Source organism: Staurois parvus, unplaced genomic scaffold (genome assembly GCF_062004578.1).
Source record: "Staurois parvus isolate SC_StPar_1 unplaced genomic scaffold, SC_StPar_1.0 ptg000091l, whole genome shotgun sequence".
NCBI classification, from domain to species: Eukaryota; Metazoa; Chordata; class Amphibia; order Anura; family Ranidae; genus Staurois; species Staurois parvus.
This window is the reverse complement of record NW_028317887.1, coordinates 4,585,599-4,603,952: the sequence shown is the minus strand read 5'-3', so window position 1 is coordinate 4,603,952 and position 18,354 is coordinate 4,585,599. Positions and strand designations below refer to the sequence as shown.

Sequence of the window (18,354 nt, the reverse complement as noted above, 5' to 3'; positions counted from 1 at the left end):
GAGAAAATGGCAGCTAGGAGGTATAGACTTCTCCTTCCAAATAATTAGTCTGCACCGAGGACAAGGGAAATGTGGAGATGATTCTCTTGGGAAGCTCTCAAAAACCCAGTTCCCATAAACCTTTGGAACTGCAGTTGCACCTAATCTCCACTGAGCTCCTAGTCCTCCCTCCCATCTCAAAGTCAAGTGCTCCACAATCTGTCCCTTGGAACACAAAAAAACTAAGAAATGCTTTAACTGCAGACTGTCAGCTTTAATTTGAGGGTATTTACATCCAAATCAGGTGAACGGTGTAGGAATTACAACAGTTTGCATATGTGCCTCCCACTTGTTAAGGGACCAAAAGTAATGGGACAATTGGCTTCTCAGCTGTTCCATGGCCAGGTGTGTGTTATTCCCTCATTATCCCAATTACAATGAGCAGATAAAAGGTCCAGAGTTCATTTCAAGTGTGCTATTTGCATTTGGAATCTGTTGCTGTCAACTCCCAAGATGAGATCCAAAGAGCTGTCACTATCAGTGAAGCAAGCCATCATTAGGCTGAAAAAACAAAACAAGACCCATCAGAGAGATAGCAAAAACATTAGGCGTGGCCAAAACAACTGTTTGGAACATTCTTAAAAAGAAGGAATGCACCGGTGAGCTCATCAACACCAAAAGACCCGGAAGACCACGGAAAACAACTGTGGTGGAAGACCGAAGATTTCTTTTCCTGGTGAAGAAAACACCCTTCACAACAGTTGGCCAGATCAAGAACACTCTCCAGGAGGTAGGTGTATGTGTGTCAAAGTCAACAATCAAGAGAAGACTTCACCAGAGTGAATACAGAGGGTTCACCACAAGATATAAACCATTGGTGAGCCTCAAAAAACAGGAAGGCCAGATTAGAGTTTGCCAAACGACATCTAAAAAAGCCTTCACAGTTCTGGAACAACATCCTATGGACAGAGACAGATAAGACCAAGATCAACTTGTACCAGAGTGATGGGAAGAGAAGAGTATGGAGAAGGAAAGGAACTGCTCAGGATCCTAAGCATATTACCTCATCAGTGAAGCATGGTGGTGGTAGTGTCATTTCGTGGGCATGTATGGCTGCTAATGGAACTGGTTCTCTTGAATTTTTGATGTGACTGCTGACAAAAGCAGCAGGATGAATTCTGAAGTGTTTTGGGCAATATCTGCTCATATTCAGCCAAATGCTTCAGAACTCATTGGATGCCGCTTCACAGTGCAGCTGGACAATGACCCAAAGCATACTGCAAAAGCAACCAAAGAGTTTAAGGGAAAGAAGTGGAATTTTATGCAAAGGCCAAGTCAATCACCTGACCTGAATCCGATTGAGCATGCATTTCACTTGCTGAAGACAAAACTGAAGAGAAAATGCCCCAAGAACAAGCAGGAACTGAAGACAGTTGCAGTAGAGGCCTGGCAGAGCATCACCAGGGATGAAACCCAGCATCTGGTGATGTCTATTCGTTCCAGACTTCAGGCTGTAATTGACTGCAAAGGATTTGCAACCAAGTATTAAAAAGTGAAAGTTTGATTTATGATTATTATTCTGTCCCATTACCTTTGGTCCCTTAACAAGTGGGAGGCACATATGCAAACTGTTGTAATTCCTACACCGTTCACCTGATTTGGATGTAAATACCCTCAAATTAAAGCTGACAGTCTGCAGTTAAAGCACATCTTGTTCGTTTCATTTCAAATCTATTGTGGTGGTGTATAGAGCCAAAAATGTTAAATTTGTGTTGATGTCCCAATATTTATGGACCTGACTGTACAACAATAATAAGCATTACTTTGATCCATAATCAAAGAATATCAATCTTGTGAACACGGAGATGCAAAAAAGCATAGTTAAAAGTGGGATGGGAACCCCACAGGAAAATGGTTGAGAACTCCTGTGCCTGTGAGATACAAAGATACACAAGTTACTATTTTCCTCAATTTGTTTGAGTAAGATGAAGCTAGAAGAGGAGAGAAAAAGAGAGAAAGGAAGGCAGGAGGGAGAAAGACAGGTAAGAAGAGAGGAGGGGAGGGGAAAGAGGGGAGGGGAAAAAGGGGAGGGGCAAAAAGGGGAGGGGGAAAAAGGGGAGGGGAAAAAGGGGAGGGGAGAGGAGGGAAAAAAGGGGGGTGACAAATCCAAGCCATCACATGACACTTATGTTGCAATGGGCCTACAAATATCCCATGATATCGGATCCTGAAGGGTGAGCCGGGGAAGAGGGAGGCTCCTAATGCAGTTCAAATCAGCCCCACATCAGAAGGGTGTAACTATATCTATTTTCAAGTAACAGCAATGTGAACAGGGACATGCACTTTATATTGGGATGGTTGGCTTGTTGTACAGTATGTCACTGCCTATTTGTTACAAAATATAGTGATCATATAAGCAGAGGAAACTTTTTTTGTTTTGCTGTATGGATAATTGAGAAACAGACATTTACTTTTTATACTAACTATACAATCCATGCAGAGAAGTCTCTTAAACAATTAGGCTCCATTCACACAAGGGTTTTTCAAAGCACAGACAAAATCTCCTTGATTCTGGCCACGATTTGCAAACACACTGTAAAAGTGTGAAAACATGCGATTGCGTGTTCAGGTACCATTCATTTCAATGGCACCTGAAAACAAAGGGCGTTGTTGCAACATTCGGGAGCGCGCAAACAAAATCGCGGGACACACAACGCCCAAAAAAGGTTCCTAATATGAATGGAGCCTAACAAATGTTAAAAATAGTGCTAATTTAGCAATTACAAAAAGAAAAACTATTTTTGACATACATGTAAAATTTGTGTTGCAACCCTTACTGGTTAAAACCTAACCTCCGTGTATGCTTTTTTTTATAGAAACTATATAACTGAGCTTGAAAAAAAAAAATTAAAACATTTGACTAATTTGCATTGTTAAATTTTTCCCTTACCACAGTTAGTGCTCCATGTTTCTGCACCCAGGAAGAATTAATAATAGTTTTGCTAAGCACAGCAGATCACGCATCCAGTCATCCAAGCTTTACAGAACAATCCACTCAAACTATTTTGAACATTTATACAGAGACCAAAGCAACGCAGCATTTTGTCCTGTCATCCCCAGATGTACATTTCTTTCTGCCAACATCAGCGAAAATAATTTAGATGGTATTTGCTGCTGCAGAGAACTACACTGATGGCTGAGGGAGATAGAGATGACTAATTCAATCAGTGAACGTACCTTGCTGTTTTTTGTGCGTTCGATACTTGTCTCCTCCACCTTTCTTTGTTTGGGAGTAGTATGTTCTTTGCTACTGCTTTTGTTGCTGCTTGTGGTGGACAGCTGCCTGCAGGGGCTGCTCTCACTAGGGTGTCTCTTGTGTGCTATCTTCTCAGGCTTTTTGTGCTGCGAGGGAGATTTAACTTTCTGATGTCGGTGTTCCTTATGGGAGTCCTCAGGAGAGATTTTAGGCACTCTGAATTAATAAAATAAAAAGCAGCATATTAATGTAACGCAGAAAACTTTCAAGACCTTTCCTAATTTGTTTATCTTTGGTAACCTGGGATGATTATGGAGCTAAATGAAAGCACTAGACTTTCTGAAACTTCCACAAAGTAATAATAAATTAATTCATATGCACAATCCCAATAAACCACAACATACTTTCTAATATAATTTTAGTCCCAGATGTTTGAGAATCAGTAGCCATCACTGGAAAAAGAGTCAATCAGCAAAATGGCCACATTCAAACCAGTGGGCATTAATCCTGAACCTAAGAAAACATGCAGATCTGTATGGCCCTGTCTACACTTCCTTCAGCTTGTTTCTGAAAACTAAGCCGCTTTGTTGGAGCTGTTAACTCCTCAGTTCTAGCAGTGCCAATTATCTTTGTGTTATGAATAATTCTATGGACACACACACAAAATGGCAGTGTATGATGTGTATCCATAAAAGTGTAAATTTTAACCGTCCCAGCTGCCGCTCAATGTGCATCCCTACTAATGCACTGTAAAGACTAAAACAAGAAGAAAGAGCAGCGCTAATCAAATAATAAATAAATGTAAGTTCTCTAGTATCATACCGAATGTGTGTCTGTGCAAAACCCCCCAAAAAAACCAAAGTGAGGTGTGCATAAATAAATCCTCAGAATAAACATAAAATATCACAATAAATATAAATTATATGATATTTCAACACAGTCCACATAACGTGCTTCAAAATATCATGCAAGTGCTCAAAAATGGTAGCAAACCTCAATAAGGTGCTTCAAGAATTCTTAAAAATGATTAGTCTAAACAGCTATGCCACACTGTTCCACCACTTCAAGTGCCTTATTTTTCTGAGCGCCCCCTTAAACAGTGTTCACTCACCAGAAGCAATTGACCCCTTATAAGCAATAAGTAGGTCAATATGTTGAACAAAGACCGCTTTCTCCAGGAAAATCCACTACTCCATGGAGATCTCTGTATGCTTCCACTTATGCTTTATGTTAGTCCAGGCAGAGTAGCATTAACCCAGAAGAAAAGTATTGAGCAACAAATTTTATTACAATTACTAGATAAAAACAATGCAGTTCCACTCATATAAATGATACCTAATCTGGCACCTGGTATTACCATTCAACAGTTAGTTTTGAAGCGCCGTTGCTCCTCTGTGTTCTGGAATCAGCATGTGTTTCAAGTGGTGGACGTGACATCAGCAAAGTGATGTCATCAACTGGAAGTCCCACATCTATGCGTTTTGTCACCAGACTACATCGGATATCAGGACTGTATTTGAAATATTGTATAACTCATATGTATTGTGATATTTTATATTCATTCTGAGAATTTACTTATGTATGATGCACTTTGGGGTTTTAGACAGTTCTGCACACACACATTAGGTGTGATGTGTTTAGTCACTACAGGGCTTCTGTAAAGGTGCACATTCAGCGGCAGCTGGGAAGGTTAAATAGTTACACTGTTATTTGGATACACATCATACACAGCCATTAAGCGTCTGTGTCCATAGAACACTTACGACCACAAAGCTGCTAGGAGTGCGGAAGCTTACTAAAGCCTGCTAGCAGCTTTTTGAAAATGACAAACCACATTCCAATAAAGATATACATTTAAAAGAGAAGCTTTGGAAGAAAAAAAAAGAAAAAAAACAATCGTACTCACATAACTGCCGCACCGATTGCAGCTGAAGCTGTCCCTCGCTGCCTCTAAGACCGAGAACTGAGCGATCATAGACCGCTTATTGCTCAGTTCTCAGTATTCAGTCTGCAGAGAGGCGGTTACTGTCCGTCTCGAGCTGCCCCTGCAGCGCTGGGCGCGGATGGATCAAGCTCACAATGGCTGTCGATTCAGACATCTGGGCAAATCCCACTAGAGTCTGGACAAGCCGAGTGACGTCAGCTGACAGTGGGCTTTATATATCAGTTTGAAAGCAATATGTAGTATATGTGTGTGTATTATATATATATACATACATACATACACACACACACACACACACATATACAGTTGTGTTCAAAATAATAGCAGTGTGTTGAAAAAAGTGAATAAAGCTCAAAATCCTAATAGCTTTTATTTCCATACACACAAATGCATTGGGAACACTACACATTCTATTCCAAATCAAAACATGAAGAAAAATATAGCAAATTTGTGTTGTTCCTCTAGAAAAGTTGAAGAAAAGTGAATATTAGACTGTTCAAAAAAAAAAAAAGCAGTGTTTGTATTCTTCTTTACAAACTCAAACATTCACTATATAAACTGAAAAATGTTTGAAGATTTTGCTTTCCTTTGAATCACTTAATTAATATTTGGTTGTATAAGCACTGTTTCTGAGAACTGCTGTACATCTGTGTTGCATGGAGTCAACCAACTTCTGGCACCTGTGAACAGGTATTCCAGCCCAGGATGATTGGACTACATTCCGCAGTTCTTCTCTATTTCTTGGTTTTACCTTAGAAACTGCATTTTTGATGTCACCCCACAAGTTTTCTATTGGATTAAGATCCGGGGATTGGGCTGGCCACTCCATAACGTCAATCTTGTTGGTCTGGAACCAAGATGTTGCACGTTTACTGGTGTGTTTGGGGTCGTTGTTTTGTTGGAACACCCATTTCAAGGGTATTTCCTCTTCAGCATAAGGCAGCATGACCTCTTCAATTATTCTGATGTATTCACACTGATCCATGATCCCTGGTATGCGATAAATAGGCCCAACACCGTAGTATGAGAAACATGCCCATATCATGATGCTTGCACAACCATGCTTCACTGTCTTCACAGTATACTGTGGCTTGAATTCAGTGTTTGGGGGTCGTCTGACAAACTGTCTCCGGCCACTAGACCCAAAAAGAACAATCTTACTTTTATCAGTCCACAAAATGTTGCGCCATTTCTCTTTAGGCCAGTCAATGTGCTCTTTGGCAAATTGTAACCTCTTCAGCACATGTCTTTTTTTCAACAGTGGGACTTTGCGGGGGCTTCTTGCACATAGCTTGGCTTCACTTAGGCGTCTTCTAATTGTAACAGTACTCACAGGTAACTTTAGACCTTCTTTGATCTTCCTGGAGCTGATTGTTGGCTGAGTCCTTGCCATTTTGGCTATTCTTCTATCCATTTGAATGGTAGTTTTTCGCTTTCTTCCACGTCTTTCAGGTTTTGGTTGCCATTTTAAAGCATTTGCAATCATTTTAGCTGAGCAGCCTATCATTTTCTGCACTTCTTTATATGTTTTCCCCTCTCCAATCAACTTTTTATTCAAGGTACGCTGTTCTTTTGAACAATGTCTGGAACAACCCATTTTTCTCAGAATTTCAGAGAGAAATGCACTGTAACCAGCATGTACAACATTTGCTGCCTTCCTTCCTTAAATAAGGGCAATACTTGCCAGCTGTTTTTCAAAGAATGAATGACCTCACTAATAGAACTCCACACTGCTATTATTTTGAACATGCCCCTTTCAATTAGTAATTCAATTACACAGAATCAGCAGCATGCATGTCATGACTGTTGGGTCTGCTGGATTTCTATTACTCTACTACACCTGCTAGTAAATTATTTGCCATGTAGAAATATCATTTCTACCAAAAACAGTGATTGATCAGGTTAGTGATGTCTGAACACAACTATATATATATATATATATACACACACACACACACACATATATATATATATATATATATATACACACATACATACATACACACACAATTTATTGAGATTCTCCCACTTTATGCTTGTTATGTGTTCCCATTCATACAGCATAATTAATATTTTTTTTTAAATGTTTCTTACCCTTGTAGTCTTTCTTTGGAGTAGGTTTTCTACATATAAATTATTTGCAGAAATTGCAAACTGCCTATACAGACCTATGAAGGAATCTGCTTCAAAATGAAGACTACAAAAGGTAAAGAAAAAATACTTTTTTTATTCTTACAAAATCTGACTTTCAATATATTGCAATCATTTTAAAAAATTTTTTTTTTTTTTTTAGGTATGCTGTGTGAATGGGTAAACATACATACAGATTCTCATATTTGACTGCAAAAGTGGACATACACTTTTAAGTAAACTTTGTGCACTTGGGTCTCTATAGATAGTTTGCAAGCTATTCTGAACAATCTGTTAGGCACGCTTACATGTATAGCCGTCATTGCTGCTCCTCTGAAAAACTATCTGCGTTGGATCATTTTTCCGAGGCATTTGAGAGGTGGCTCTGAGGAAATGGGTCACCTCTTCACCGCCTTCGTTAACCATTGAAAGTCTGCTAAACTGCAGCCCAACCATGTGAGTTACATGCAGTTGAAAGGTGGCTGCGGTATGGCTCAATTCACTTGAATAGGTTGCATTTGTCAGCCGAACGTGACCTGTGGTATGTATTTTGCTGCAATTGCAGCAATGTGTACCAACATGGTTGCTGGGCATGTTCCCTTGCTGTTGGGAAGGTCAGTAGTGATAAAACCACCTATTTTTATCCCTACCTGTCTGCCTGTGTAAATAAGGCCTTAGATGAACAAACTGAGGGAAAGTGCATTAAACAATATACCACCCAAGCTTTAACATCTTTAACCCATTGTTTGGACAGTGTTCAAATCTAGTTTACAACTGATAAGGAGATCTGTTAGCACAGTACAGACAGGGATAATTAGACTAAATTATAACTCCACAGTTCCCTACTCAACATTACATACATGGGAAAATTTGGTAAGCAAGTAAAATCAACAAAAAGGGAAGTAGCAATTTTTTTTTTTTTTTTAAGTTTAAGGGGAACTTTACTCAATTTAGGAAAGTACTCTCTCTTGCCTCCTACCCCTCCCTCTTCACTTTTTAAATACATATTTTTGGGCAAATGTGCAAATCCCAGCCTAGGATAATGTAATGGGGCTCGGCGCATGCACAGATATGCCGCCACAGGTCTCCTGCACATGCCCAAGATCTTATAAAGTGCCTCCTGGGATGTGTGACATAGCAATTCCAGGAGCACATCATGAGATCTTGTACGTGGGCACATTCACAGCCTAGTCAATGTTAGAGAACTGGCAGAGGCCAGTGGCGTGTCTGCACATGCATGGATGAACTTGCACATGCTCAGCATGCTGCTGGGTCTCTGCCAGGTTCTGCAGAGCTGGCAGAGACTTGTAGCTTGTCCACACATGCACCAGATCCCATCAAAGATGGCGCACTGGAGAAGATTGTGCTTATGTTTCACACAAGGGGAGGGGGTAGGCAGGGTTAGGTTTCTGTTTAATGTAAAAGCTATGTAAATGGAAACAAGTAACAAATATAAATTAGGTGTTATCCCAATTTAGCTGCAAAAATGGAAATGCACTTTAAAAAGTACTTTTTCGCTGATTCCTTGTGACTTGAAGAGGCCTTTGCATCATTATCCAACTTAATTTTCTTGTGTGTTCCATGTGATCCATTTTTTTCTTTTTCCTCCACCTGGCAATAAGCAAGAAAAAAAAACATTTTAGCAGAGAATTTGTTTTGTAATTAAGAGCAAGAAAGCAGACTATGTTAAAGTAGTATTAAATCTTCTGTGTTATTTAATACATTGAGCACTATAAAATAAAAAAAACATTTTCCAGTAAACTATTTGTTATTATTCTTATTCAAGCACTTGCAGTTTACAATTTTCAGTGCTGCTGGCTCCTGCTCTCTCAGTGTTTCTTCCCTGAACTTTTAGTCTGCACAGGAAAGAGTTAACAGTGGGCAGCTCAGTCTAGAGTCAGTCTGCTAGCTTGGAAAAGGAGGTGGGGGGGTCGGAACAGGGGGGATTGCCTTGCCATCTAGGCTGTAGGGGCTGTGTGTTTCTACTGATGTGCCCAGAATTTTGGAGAAACAACTCCAGTCCCTGCATGCAATGTTCGTATCCACAGGATACTGCCAGAGAAATGAGTCACCCAAAACAGGCAGCAGTCATGGCAACACTGCAAACTTGAAGTGTATATGAGGGCAACTAACATGTAATGCTTGTTCCAAACAAGGGGAAAAAAAAAGAAAGAGGTTCAGGAGCTCACAGAGGATGTTACAAAGGAGGGAGAAAAACAATATGTTGTGGAGCTTCTTGCTCAAAGGACTGGGAAAGTCAGGACATCTACACGGGTTAGGAAAGACCAAGAAAGCTGAGGTGACTAGCAAATCCACAGAGGAAGTCAGAGGGAGTCCTGTGTTTTTGAGAAGTGGGAAAGTCCAGGGTGCTGGAAGAACCCTATCCAGAGGTCAGAGGCCAGGAGTGCGGCCTATGCAGTGAGTTCCTGCAAATATAGGCTTAGCAAGCCTGAGGTGTTCTTGGTCTGTGAGATCGGTGTGAACAGCAGCGCTGCTGACAGGTGGGCCAGGTAGCTCAGCATTTTCAGTTAACACTGTTTTGTTTAAAGCTGAAACCCCTGCGTGAGAAACTATGTTTTGTTTCAATAAAAGTGAGCTGTCCTTAACCACCTGACCTCCAGAGGATTTACCCCCCTTAATGACAGGCCTCTTTTTGCTACTCGGCGCTGCACTAATTCAACTTATCGCGCGGTCATGCAATGCTGCACCCAAACGAAATTTACGTCCTTTTTTTCACACAAATAGAGCTTTCTTTCGGTGGTATTTGATCACCTGTGCGCTTTTTATTTTTCACACTATAAACAAAAAAAGGCCAAAAATTTTGAAGAAAAACAATGTTTTTTACTTTCAGCTATAAAAAATATATAGTAAACTCAAAGTTAGTTATAAATTTAGGCCAAAATGTATTCTGCTACATGTTTTTGGTAAAAAAAATCCCAATAAGTGTATATTGATTGCTTTTTGTGAACGTTATAGCGTCTACAAACTATGGTATAAATACTGCAATTTACGCCATTTTTTTGCTATACAGCGCTGCGCTAGTTTAACGGATAATTGTGCGGTCATGCAATACGGTACATAAATGAAATTTACATCCTTTATTTTCCCACAAATTGAGCTTTCTTTTGGTGGTATTTGATTGCCTGTGCGGTTTTTATTTTTTGCGCTATAAAAAAAAAGGCTGACAATTTTGAGGAAAAAAAAAACAATATTTTGGACTTTTTGCTATAAAACCCGTCCAGTAAAAAAAAATTTAAAAATCATATTTAGTCATAAATTTCTGCTAAAATGCATTTTGCAACGTGTCTTTGCTAAAAAAAAACCCAATACGTGTAAATTAATTGGTTTACGTGAAAGTTATAGCGGTTACAAATGGCGGGAAAGATACTGGGATTTTAGTTTTTTTTATACTAATAATGGCGGCGATCAGTGACTTATGGCGGCGATCAGCGACTTATGCGGCGGACATTCTGACATTGGGGGTACTGACTTGGGGTCACTGACATCCCCAGTGACACCAATACAGTGATCAGTGCAAAAAAAAAACTGCCACTGTACTAATGGCACTGGGGAGGAAGGGGTTAACTTTATTTTTCAAGGAAGGGTTATCTGTGTGAGGGGAGTGTTTTACTAGGGGGCGAGGGTGTGTGCTGGATGGGGACAGGCTGATCGGGAGAGAGAAACGCTTCTGTTCCGATCAGCTTGTCCTCGAGCTGTCAGGGAAGTGACAGACAGCCCAGAAATCTCAAAGAACTGGAAGACTTTTGTAAGGAAGAATGGGCAAAGATACCTCAAACAAGAATTGAAAGACTCTTGGCAAAGATACTTGCCAAAGGGGGCAGTACAAGATATTAACTCTGCAATGTGCCCAAACTTTTGCAGATGCCATTTTTTTGTTTTCTGTTATTTTGAAAGTGTAAATGATGGAAATAAACTCTAACTTTTGTTGACATATTATAAGGATGTCTAATCTGTAATTTGATGCCTTTTGGAGATTTTTCCATCTTTCCTTGGATTCCTTATGCACATTAATACAAATTTTTAGCTGGGGTGCCCAAACTTTCGATCCCCACTGTATATATACACACGCACGCGCACACGCACACACCTATACATACATACATACACACACACTCTCTCTCTCGCTCTCTCTGAACTACAAAGAGAAGAGGGCAAACTGTTGGTGCTCACTTAGCCGGTGCCTCTGTGACTGAAGTTGCCAATTTATTTGCCGTGTCGCGAGGTACCATATTAAAAGATTATGATGGCATATACAGTTTCCAGGAAACCGTCGTCTGATAAGCATAAGCACGGTCAACATGGTCAACTGACCCAGAGACATTGCGCAGGATTGTGACCCGAAATAATAAAGCAACTCTGCAAAACTGATTGCAGAGCTCAATCTCAGACTTAACGGGACTGACGGTGCATCTACCGAACAACTTCTGTACAGCCAGCCTGTCAGATAAGTGCTGATCATTGTATTCTGACATTGTATTCCCTGCTATCAGAACACAATAGCTCAGCAGGAGTGATTCCCTCATTCACCTTGAATGTGATAATGGGGAAAGCAGTGAAAAAAACAAAACAAAAAAAAACAATCATCTATGGGCTGCTTAAGCCCTGGTTCACACCTATGCATATTTTGGTAGTTTTTGAAGGAACACACTACAGTCTATTTAACATGGTTTCCTATCATCACACGTTCACATCTATGCTTTTTTTCAGCCGCTACTTTTTTGGAAAGGGTCAAGGACTTTTTTAAACTTAAAAACGGTACTTTTTTGGTTCAACAGACTTCAATAGAGATGCTGCAGAAAATGCATATAGTGCGTTTTTTATGCTTTTTTGCATTTTTTAATCTGCCCGACAAAAAAAAAACAATAAAAACCATAAAAACACATCATAAAACATGTGAAAAGCGCTTCAAGAATGTGTGTGTAAAAACACACCACAAAAAAACTGCATAAACAGATCAACAGCAAACTGCATAGGTGTGAACCAGGCCTAAGACTTTGTGGCTTTATGGGCTTCAAATGACCCAAAACTGGAAACAAAACTTGTAGAAGCAAGAGGTTGATCTTTTAGTATCACTGCATCAATGAAAGCCAAAATGGTCTCATCACTTCAGAGTAATAGCAGTAGACTGTAGCTTCATCAGATAAAGACTGGAGCAACTCAGAATTAGACAGCAGCTGAGGGCTCAGAAGCTCATTTTGGCCTTTAAGTCTTGCATGACTGTAGTAAAAAAACCTCAGCCAAAAGGGCAAAGGAACTGGCCATATCAGCATAGCATAAAAGAAGACTAGTGACAAATTATACTCGAGTAGCAGTAAGTACCAGGATTTCAGGCTGTAGATGTCAGCACCATTAGGAGGCATGTTGTAAGCACACAGTGATTAGTAGAGCATGAGCTTTGTAAACTTATTACAGCTGGGCTGTCCACTGTGTTTAGAATCAGACATATTGCAAATGTGTGGCAATAAGGCGACTTATGGCTCAGGGTACGAGGCAAGGCCTTAGGTCCTTTTAAAGCCCAGACAGCTGGGAGCAGGTGTGGGTCAGAAGGCTGGAGGTGACCCTAGTCACCAAAGGCTGGCAGCAGTAATGGACTGAAGATCAAAGTTGCATGTGGCTCTTTCCCCAATGTTTTATGCCAGGAAAAAGTACTTTGTGTGCACGCAAAACTCCAGCAAGCAGATGATATAACTCCTTAGTGGAGACCAGCAGGAAATAGGGAATTTTCCAAGACGCTCAGGGACCTATGTACTTGAGGCAGCTCCCAATGCTTGACCTGACCAGCTTACTCACAAAGTGAGTCTTAAGCCATAGGCCAAGTACACTGGACCTGGAAAGCACTTTATGGCCAACATGGAACAGGGTGTACAGCATATGTGCAAGGTACATAGTTGAGGTTTTTTTTTTTTTTTTTTTTTAGTACTTCAAAGCACACAACTGTTTAAACTATTCTAAATATATTAGACATCTTGACCAAATAAAGATTTTGTGAACTGAAAGATGCGTCATGAAAAACACTATAGCAGGCTGTCAAAATGACATTCCCACATTGCTATGTACTACACAACAGAAACAGCTGTCAAATGCAGATGATCCTGTATGAAATTACACTTACAGAAAGTTTGCAAATGTTATAGCGTAAAAACAATGCAATAATATACTGTTTTATTCTATGTGCCATTTAATTCATACGTAGATCAAAAATGTGATTTTTGATCTGAATAGGAAACCAGGTAAAAGAAACCTTATACTTGCTTTTAAATAAAATGCATTTAGCTCCTTATTAACCCTTTGGTAACTCCATTCAGCCCTAATCTACTCCTTAACTATTTTCCTGCTACTTTTTTGTCTGTATTTTCTAACCATTAATATTAATTTATATATATATATATATATATATATATATATATATATATATATATATATATATATATATATAAAATTTTCTTTTAATTTTTATTAATTTTATTACTTAAGTTTCACAAAAGAAAATGTGCCAAAATTAAAAGAATGTATGCAATAACTCTTGCCATGCTTTGGACCAGAAACATAATCTTAGCATAATTTTAAGCAGGAGAGATAACAATATATATTTTCTATTTACAATAAAATCATTTTAAACAGTCAAAGGAAACATTTTTTTTCTTCAATTTAGTATTTTCTTACTAAATATTAAATTGTATTTATTTTGTATTAACATATGTATAACTTTGTTGTCTTAAGTAATGACAAAGTTATCAGTGAAAAAAATAGGCTTATAATGGAAATGTAAAAACTGCTCTGCTCCACAGGGGTGTAAAGATACAAGAGCTGAAGTGGTTAAATATTGGCCAAAACATCTTTTACAGTTCGGATATACCAATCCTTCTAATACTTGTAGAATATAAATTAGTCAAGGTGTGCACAGTGTAGATTCCTTTTTGATGAAAAATATAGTTACTACAATGCTGTTTATAAACATTTTCCAGCATGCAAGAAAATAACTAATCAACTTATGGTGTCAGTTGCTCAGCATGCACTACAGTTGCTACTAATGAAAATCTTGCTGTTTAAGTCCAAGACTTGAAATTACCCATAAACATTAGATACATATTGACTGATACTGCTAACCTTGGCAGGACTAGACAAAGACTGGTTTATTCAACAAAATTGTTATCTCCAGCAACTAAACAGAGAAGCCATTGCTTGAGATAAACTGCCTATGAGTTCATTACAATTCACTAATATGGGGAAAGATTATCCAGTGGGCAGACTGTGCATGTGCAATCCAACAACCGCACAATGCCTATTGTCAAAAGATTAGAAAGCATAAAGATAGTTAACTAAGAACACTCTACACTACATCTACAACATTCTAGGTCCTATTTATGACATACAGAATAGATTTTGGAGCCTATAATACCCTGCGGTGTGTTCTTTGCATAATGCTGCAAGGAGAACTCATGAATCAGAGGAAAGCACAGTCATATGACACTAAACAGTTCATTTGACAGGTTTTCTACTACCTCTCACATCATATCCCCCAACCCAGTTCATTAGAATTAATTTGCTTCAGAGTTCTGAAGGCTCATGCGCACTGGGCTTTAAAAAAATGCCAGTCCTTTTCCCAGAAAAAAATGCTCAAATAGAGCGTACAGGAGTTTAGGATCGTTTAGTGGGGTTTTTTTTGCCAGAAAACTCCTCAAAACTGCAAACCAGAATGGATTTTTTTGTCTGTCATTAAACACTGTACTTAAAATATGCCTCTGAAAGTCCTAATGTGAATGGACACATAGGATACCACTGAGCTGCTTCAACAGGCAAAACAAAAACTCATGTAGAAGCAGTGTGAGCTCAGTGTGCATGGAGCCTTACAATACACACAGCAAAGGAAGATTCTAGAAGAAATGAAGCCTGGATGCTGCTTTATACGTGTACCCATTCATTATATATGATAAACGCATGCAGCATATAGAATGTTTTTTTTAATGTTTCTATCTACCCATATATTTATTTGAAAGATCATATAAAGTGGAAAATTATCATTGAGGTTAAGCACAATAGACCATTATTCTTATAAATTAATCAGGTTAAATTGTAGATGTCTATAGTATTTAAGCATCTGTTCATTTTTGATTGTTGAGATCCAGCCTTAAGAGTCTGGTATCTCTACAGGTTGCAGCCATACCAAAAGGGACTTTTTAGGGTTTAATTGTGCATGGAATACAGGTACTTGTGTAACAATTCTATATTTTGGTTATTTGTATTTGAGGGGCTTTTCTACAGCGTTATGCCTAGTACGCAGGATGAGAAAATCGGATGAAAAAAAATGTTTACGGAGCAAGCGTACAATCATCTGATCCTTAGAACACATCTTTCAAGAGCTGATCATGAGAGTTCATGTGAAATTATCCAAAGGGACAAGCATGAAAATTTCTCGTAAGAAAACAGACAAACATTTTCATTTAATAATTACAGTATTCACTAATGGAAAATCCAGTGACCAAGGCCGCACAAGCTCAGAAATGAAAGAATACCTATAATACATTATCAGGGGAAGTTGTATTCTGTCTTACAAGAATTTTCCTAACTCTAGTAACCTATTAGTTTTCAATGTGAGACTAGCATGCAAAAAAATTAATAAATGAGAAAATATTCTCATTGTGTGTAGTAGGCATAAGATAGCATGCACACTGGGTGTTTGCACAGCTCTTCTGAACACCTTTTCTCTTGGCCACTGAAATTAATGAACCCTCAAATGCTAAATGCACCTTAGGCCTGTTTACACGTGTTTTATGTGCGATCAGCATTTTTTTTTTTCCTTTTGTTTTCTGCCAGAGCGCTCTTTCCTGAATGAGCAAGTGATGTTTTTTTTTCCTTTCTCCAAACACCTTCAAATGTCTATATGTGCACGGACACATAGGTTAACATCAGTGGGTGTTTGGAGGGACAAAAAAAGGTCAAACTCCATTAGAGCTGGCCATACATGTATAGATTTTCATTCGAGAATTTTCGTTTGATTTTCTAATCGTTAGTGGGGTCAAATCGATGATAATTTTGGTAGCAGTGACAGGAAAATTTGAAAAGGCAGGAAGGAAAACTTCTCAAACAAATTTTTGGTCAGTATATGTGGTTATCATTCAGAAATTACATTAATTTTAAACTCAAAAGTTAAAAGCAAAAAGATGATTTTCGGATGACATTCGCCCATTCACCGAATGTTCAAAGAATTTTCGTATGAATATTCTCGTCCGAAAATCTACACGTGTATGGCCAGCTTAAGTATCTTTTTGTTTTTGCATGAGGCCTTAAGCTTACAAGCGGTTTCTGCATTATGGTTATAATTAGCTTTTGTTCATTTTGTGACAATTTAGCATTTCCTCTTTCCAGTACCTTAATGTACTGCAATCATTGCATGTGACTATATTAAAAATATTGTTTCAAAACAAAAAAAAAAAAATCTCCATCACAGGCCAACTGCATTAATTGCACCAACTGAGTAGGTCCAAACTCGATACATATAATTTCAAGAGAATTGTAAATTACAATCCTCTGCCCTCATTTTACTTTGTCAGTTAGCTTCTAGCATGGAGGAAATATATTATTTATTTATAAATTGAGCATTTCATGGAAATGATCCTGTCTGTATATGAGGCAGAAGCAGTTTAAGAAAATAAACAATGCTATCTTTACAAAAAACCCTGTGTTTTTTCACTTGAATTAGTTGAAGAGTTAAAGGGGAACTAAACTGTATCCAGGCACCACAAACCAAAAACACTATTTAATTCATTATTAATATTTAATGCAAATTCCCCCATTCATCCATGTTTTTTTGCTGAAAAATCACTTTGAAAAACACCCCTAGCATTCCTGTCCATGGCAATCTTGAGTAAGGGCAGATGATTCATGTAGCATTTACTTCCTAGAATCAATCTGCCTTTAGCTCAGGCATGCAGGCAGGAAGCTGCTTCTCCTCCTCTCCCCCCCACGGCTTCCAGCTGCTTCATTGAAAGCCATACAGGAGATCACTTCCTGCCACCACAACCACCGGCGCCCCTCCCACACACCCCTAGCCCTGGCACTGCTCGCCGCCTTGTCCGCTGCAGAGAACGGTTTTCTTTCTGCCCCCCCCTCCCTTCCACCACCGCTGTGTACCCGCTGCTGTGTTCTTCTCACTGCCCAGCCCAAATTTCGAGGGCTGCAGCCACGGATGGTTGACAACTCTCCTCTGGGGAAGGGGGGGGGGTTCAGACCCCCGACCCGCCACCTTAACTAAGCCCCTGGTTAATGGAGAGAGTAAAGTTCCACTTTAAGACTCATTTACATCACAATGTATGCATTAACATGAATTAGATTAACATGCTGCCATGTGTTCTTGAAATACTCAATTTGAATTTAATGGGACAGGTCAACACACCAAAAACAGCATGCAGCATGCAAAATAGCAACAGCACAGTGCATCGCAATGCATTGGGTGGAAAAAGGATTTAAACATCGTGATTTAAATGAAGTAAACAGGATGAGATGCAGTAATCTCACTTTTCTTGTAATGAGACACAACATCTCCAATATGTCTAAACGCTGGTTCTCACAGATATGTCAGTGTGACATGTTTACAAGCCTTTAATCAATGGTTACTGGGCCATACTGGGAGCCTGAAGAGCACTGGTGAAGACAGAACCTTGTGGTTATTCTACAAATCTCTAGAATTAAAAGGCAAAAGGTTTTTTTTTTTCATTTTGGATAGAGTAAGGGAGGGTTATAAACCAAATTGGAAAAGGGAATCCCTCCAAAGCAATAGAATAAAAGAGTGTCACTAGTATCCCCATTGGAAGATTTCCTATCACTGTTCTGGCATTAACCCAAAATTTTGGATTTTTTTTCTTTTGCTTTCGGTGATAACGGTAAACAGGATAGATAGAGAGGGTGAATCTCCTCAATGGGGGCACAGACAGCAATAAAAACCTAATAGGTGTTCTAATCCATCTCCACTCTATCCAAAACTGGAAAAACAGACAGAAAAGTAGAAGAGCAAGCAAGTACAATA

General features: G+C 39.0%; 1 protein-coding gene across 3 annotated transcripts in view; it reads right to left on the bottom strand.

The window, feature by feature from the left end:
- AFF1 (ALF transcription elongation factor 1) overlaps nt 1-18,354 on the bottom strand; it is a 231,117-nt gene that overhangs the window by 29,095 nt on the left and 183,668 nt on the right. For all 3 annotated transcript variants that reach the window (XM_089670570.1, XM_089670571.1, XM_089670572.1), the window contains 2 exons: nt 8,821-8,921; nt 3,217-3,451 (listed from right to left, as the gene is read on the bottom strand). In XM_089670570.1, the coding sequence (XP_089526696.1) occupies nt 3,217-3,451; nt 8,821-8,921 (336 nt within the window). The remainder of the gene's footprint in view (nt 1-3,216; nt 3,452-8,820; nt 8,922-18,354) is intronic.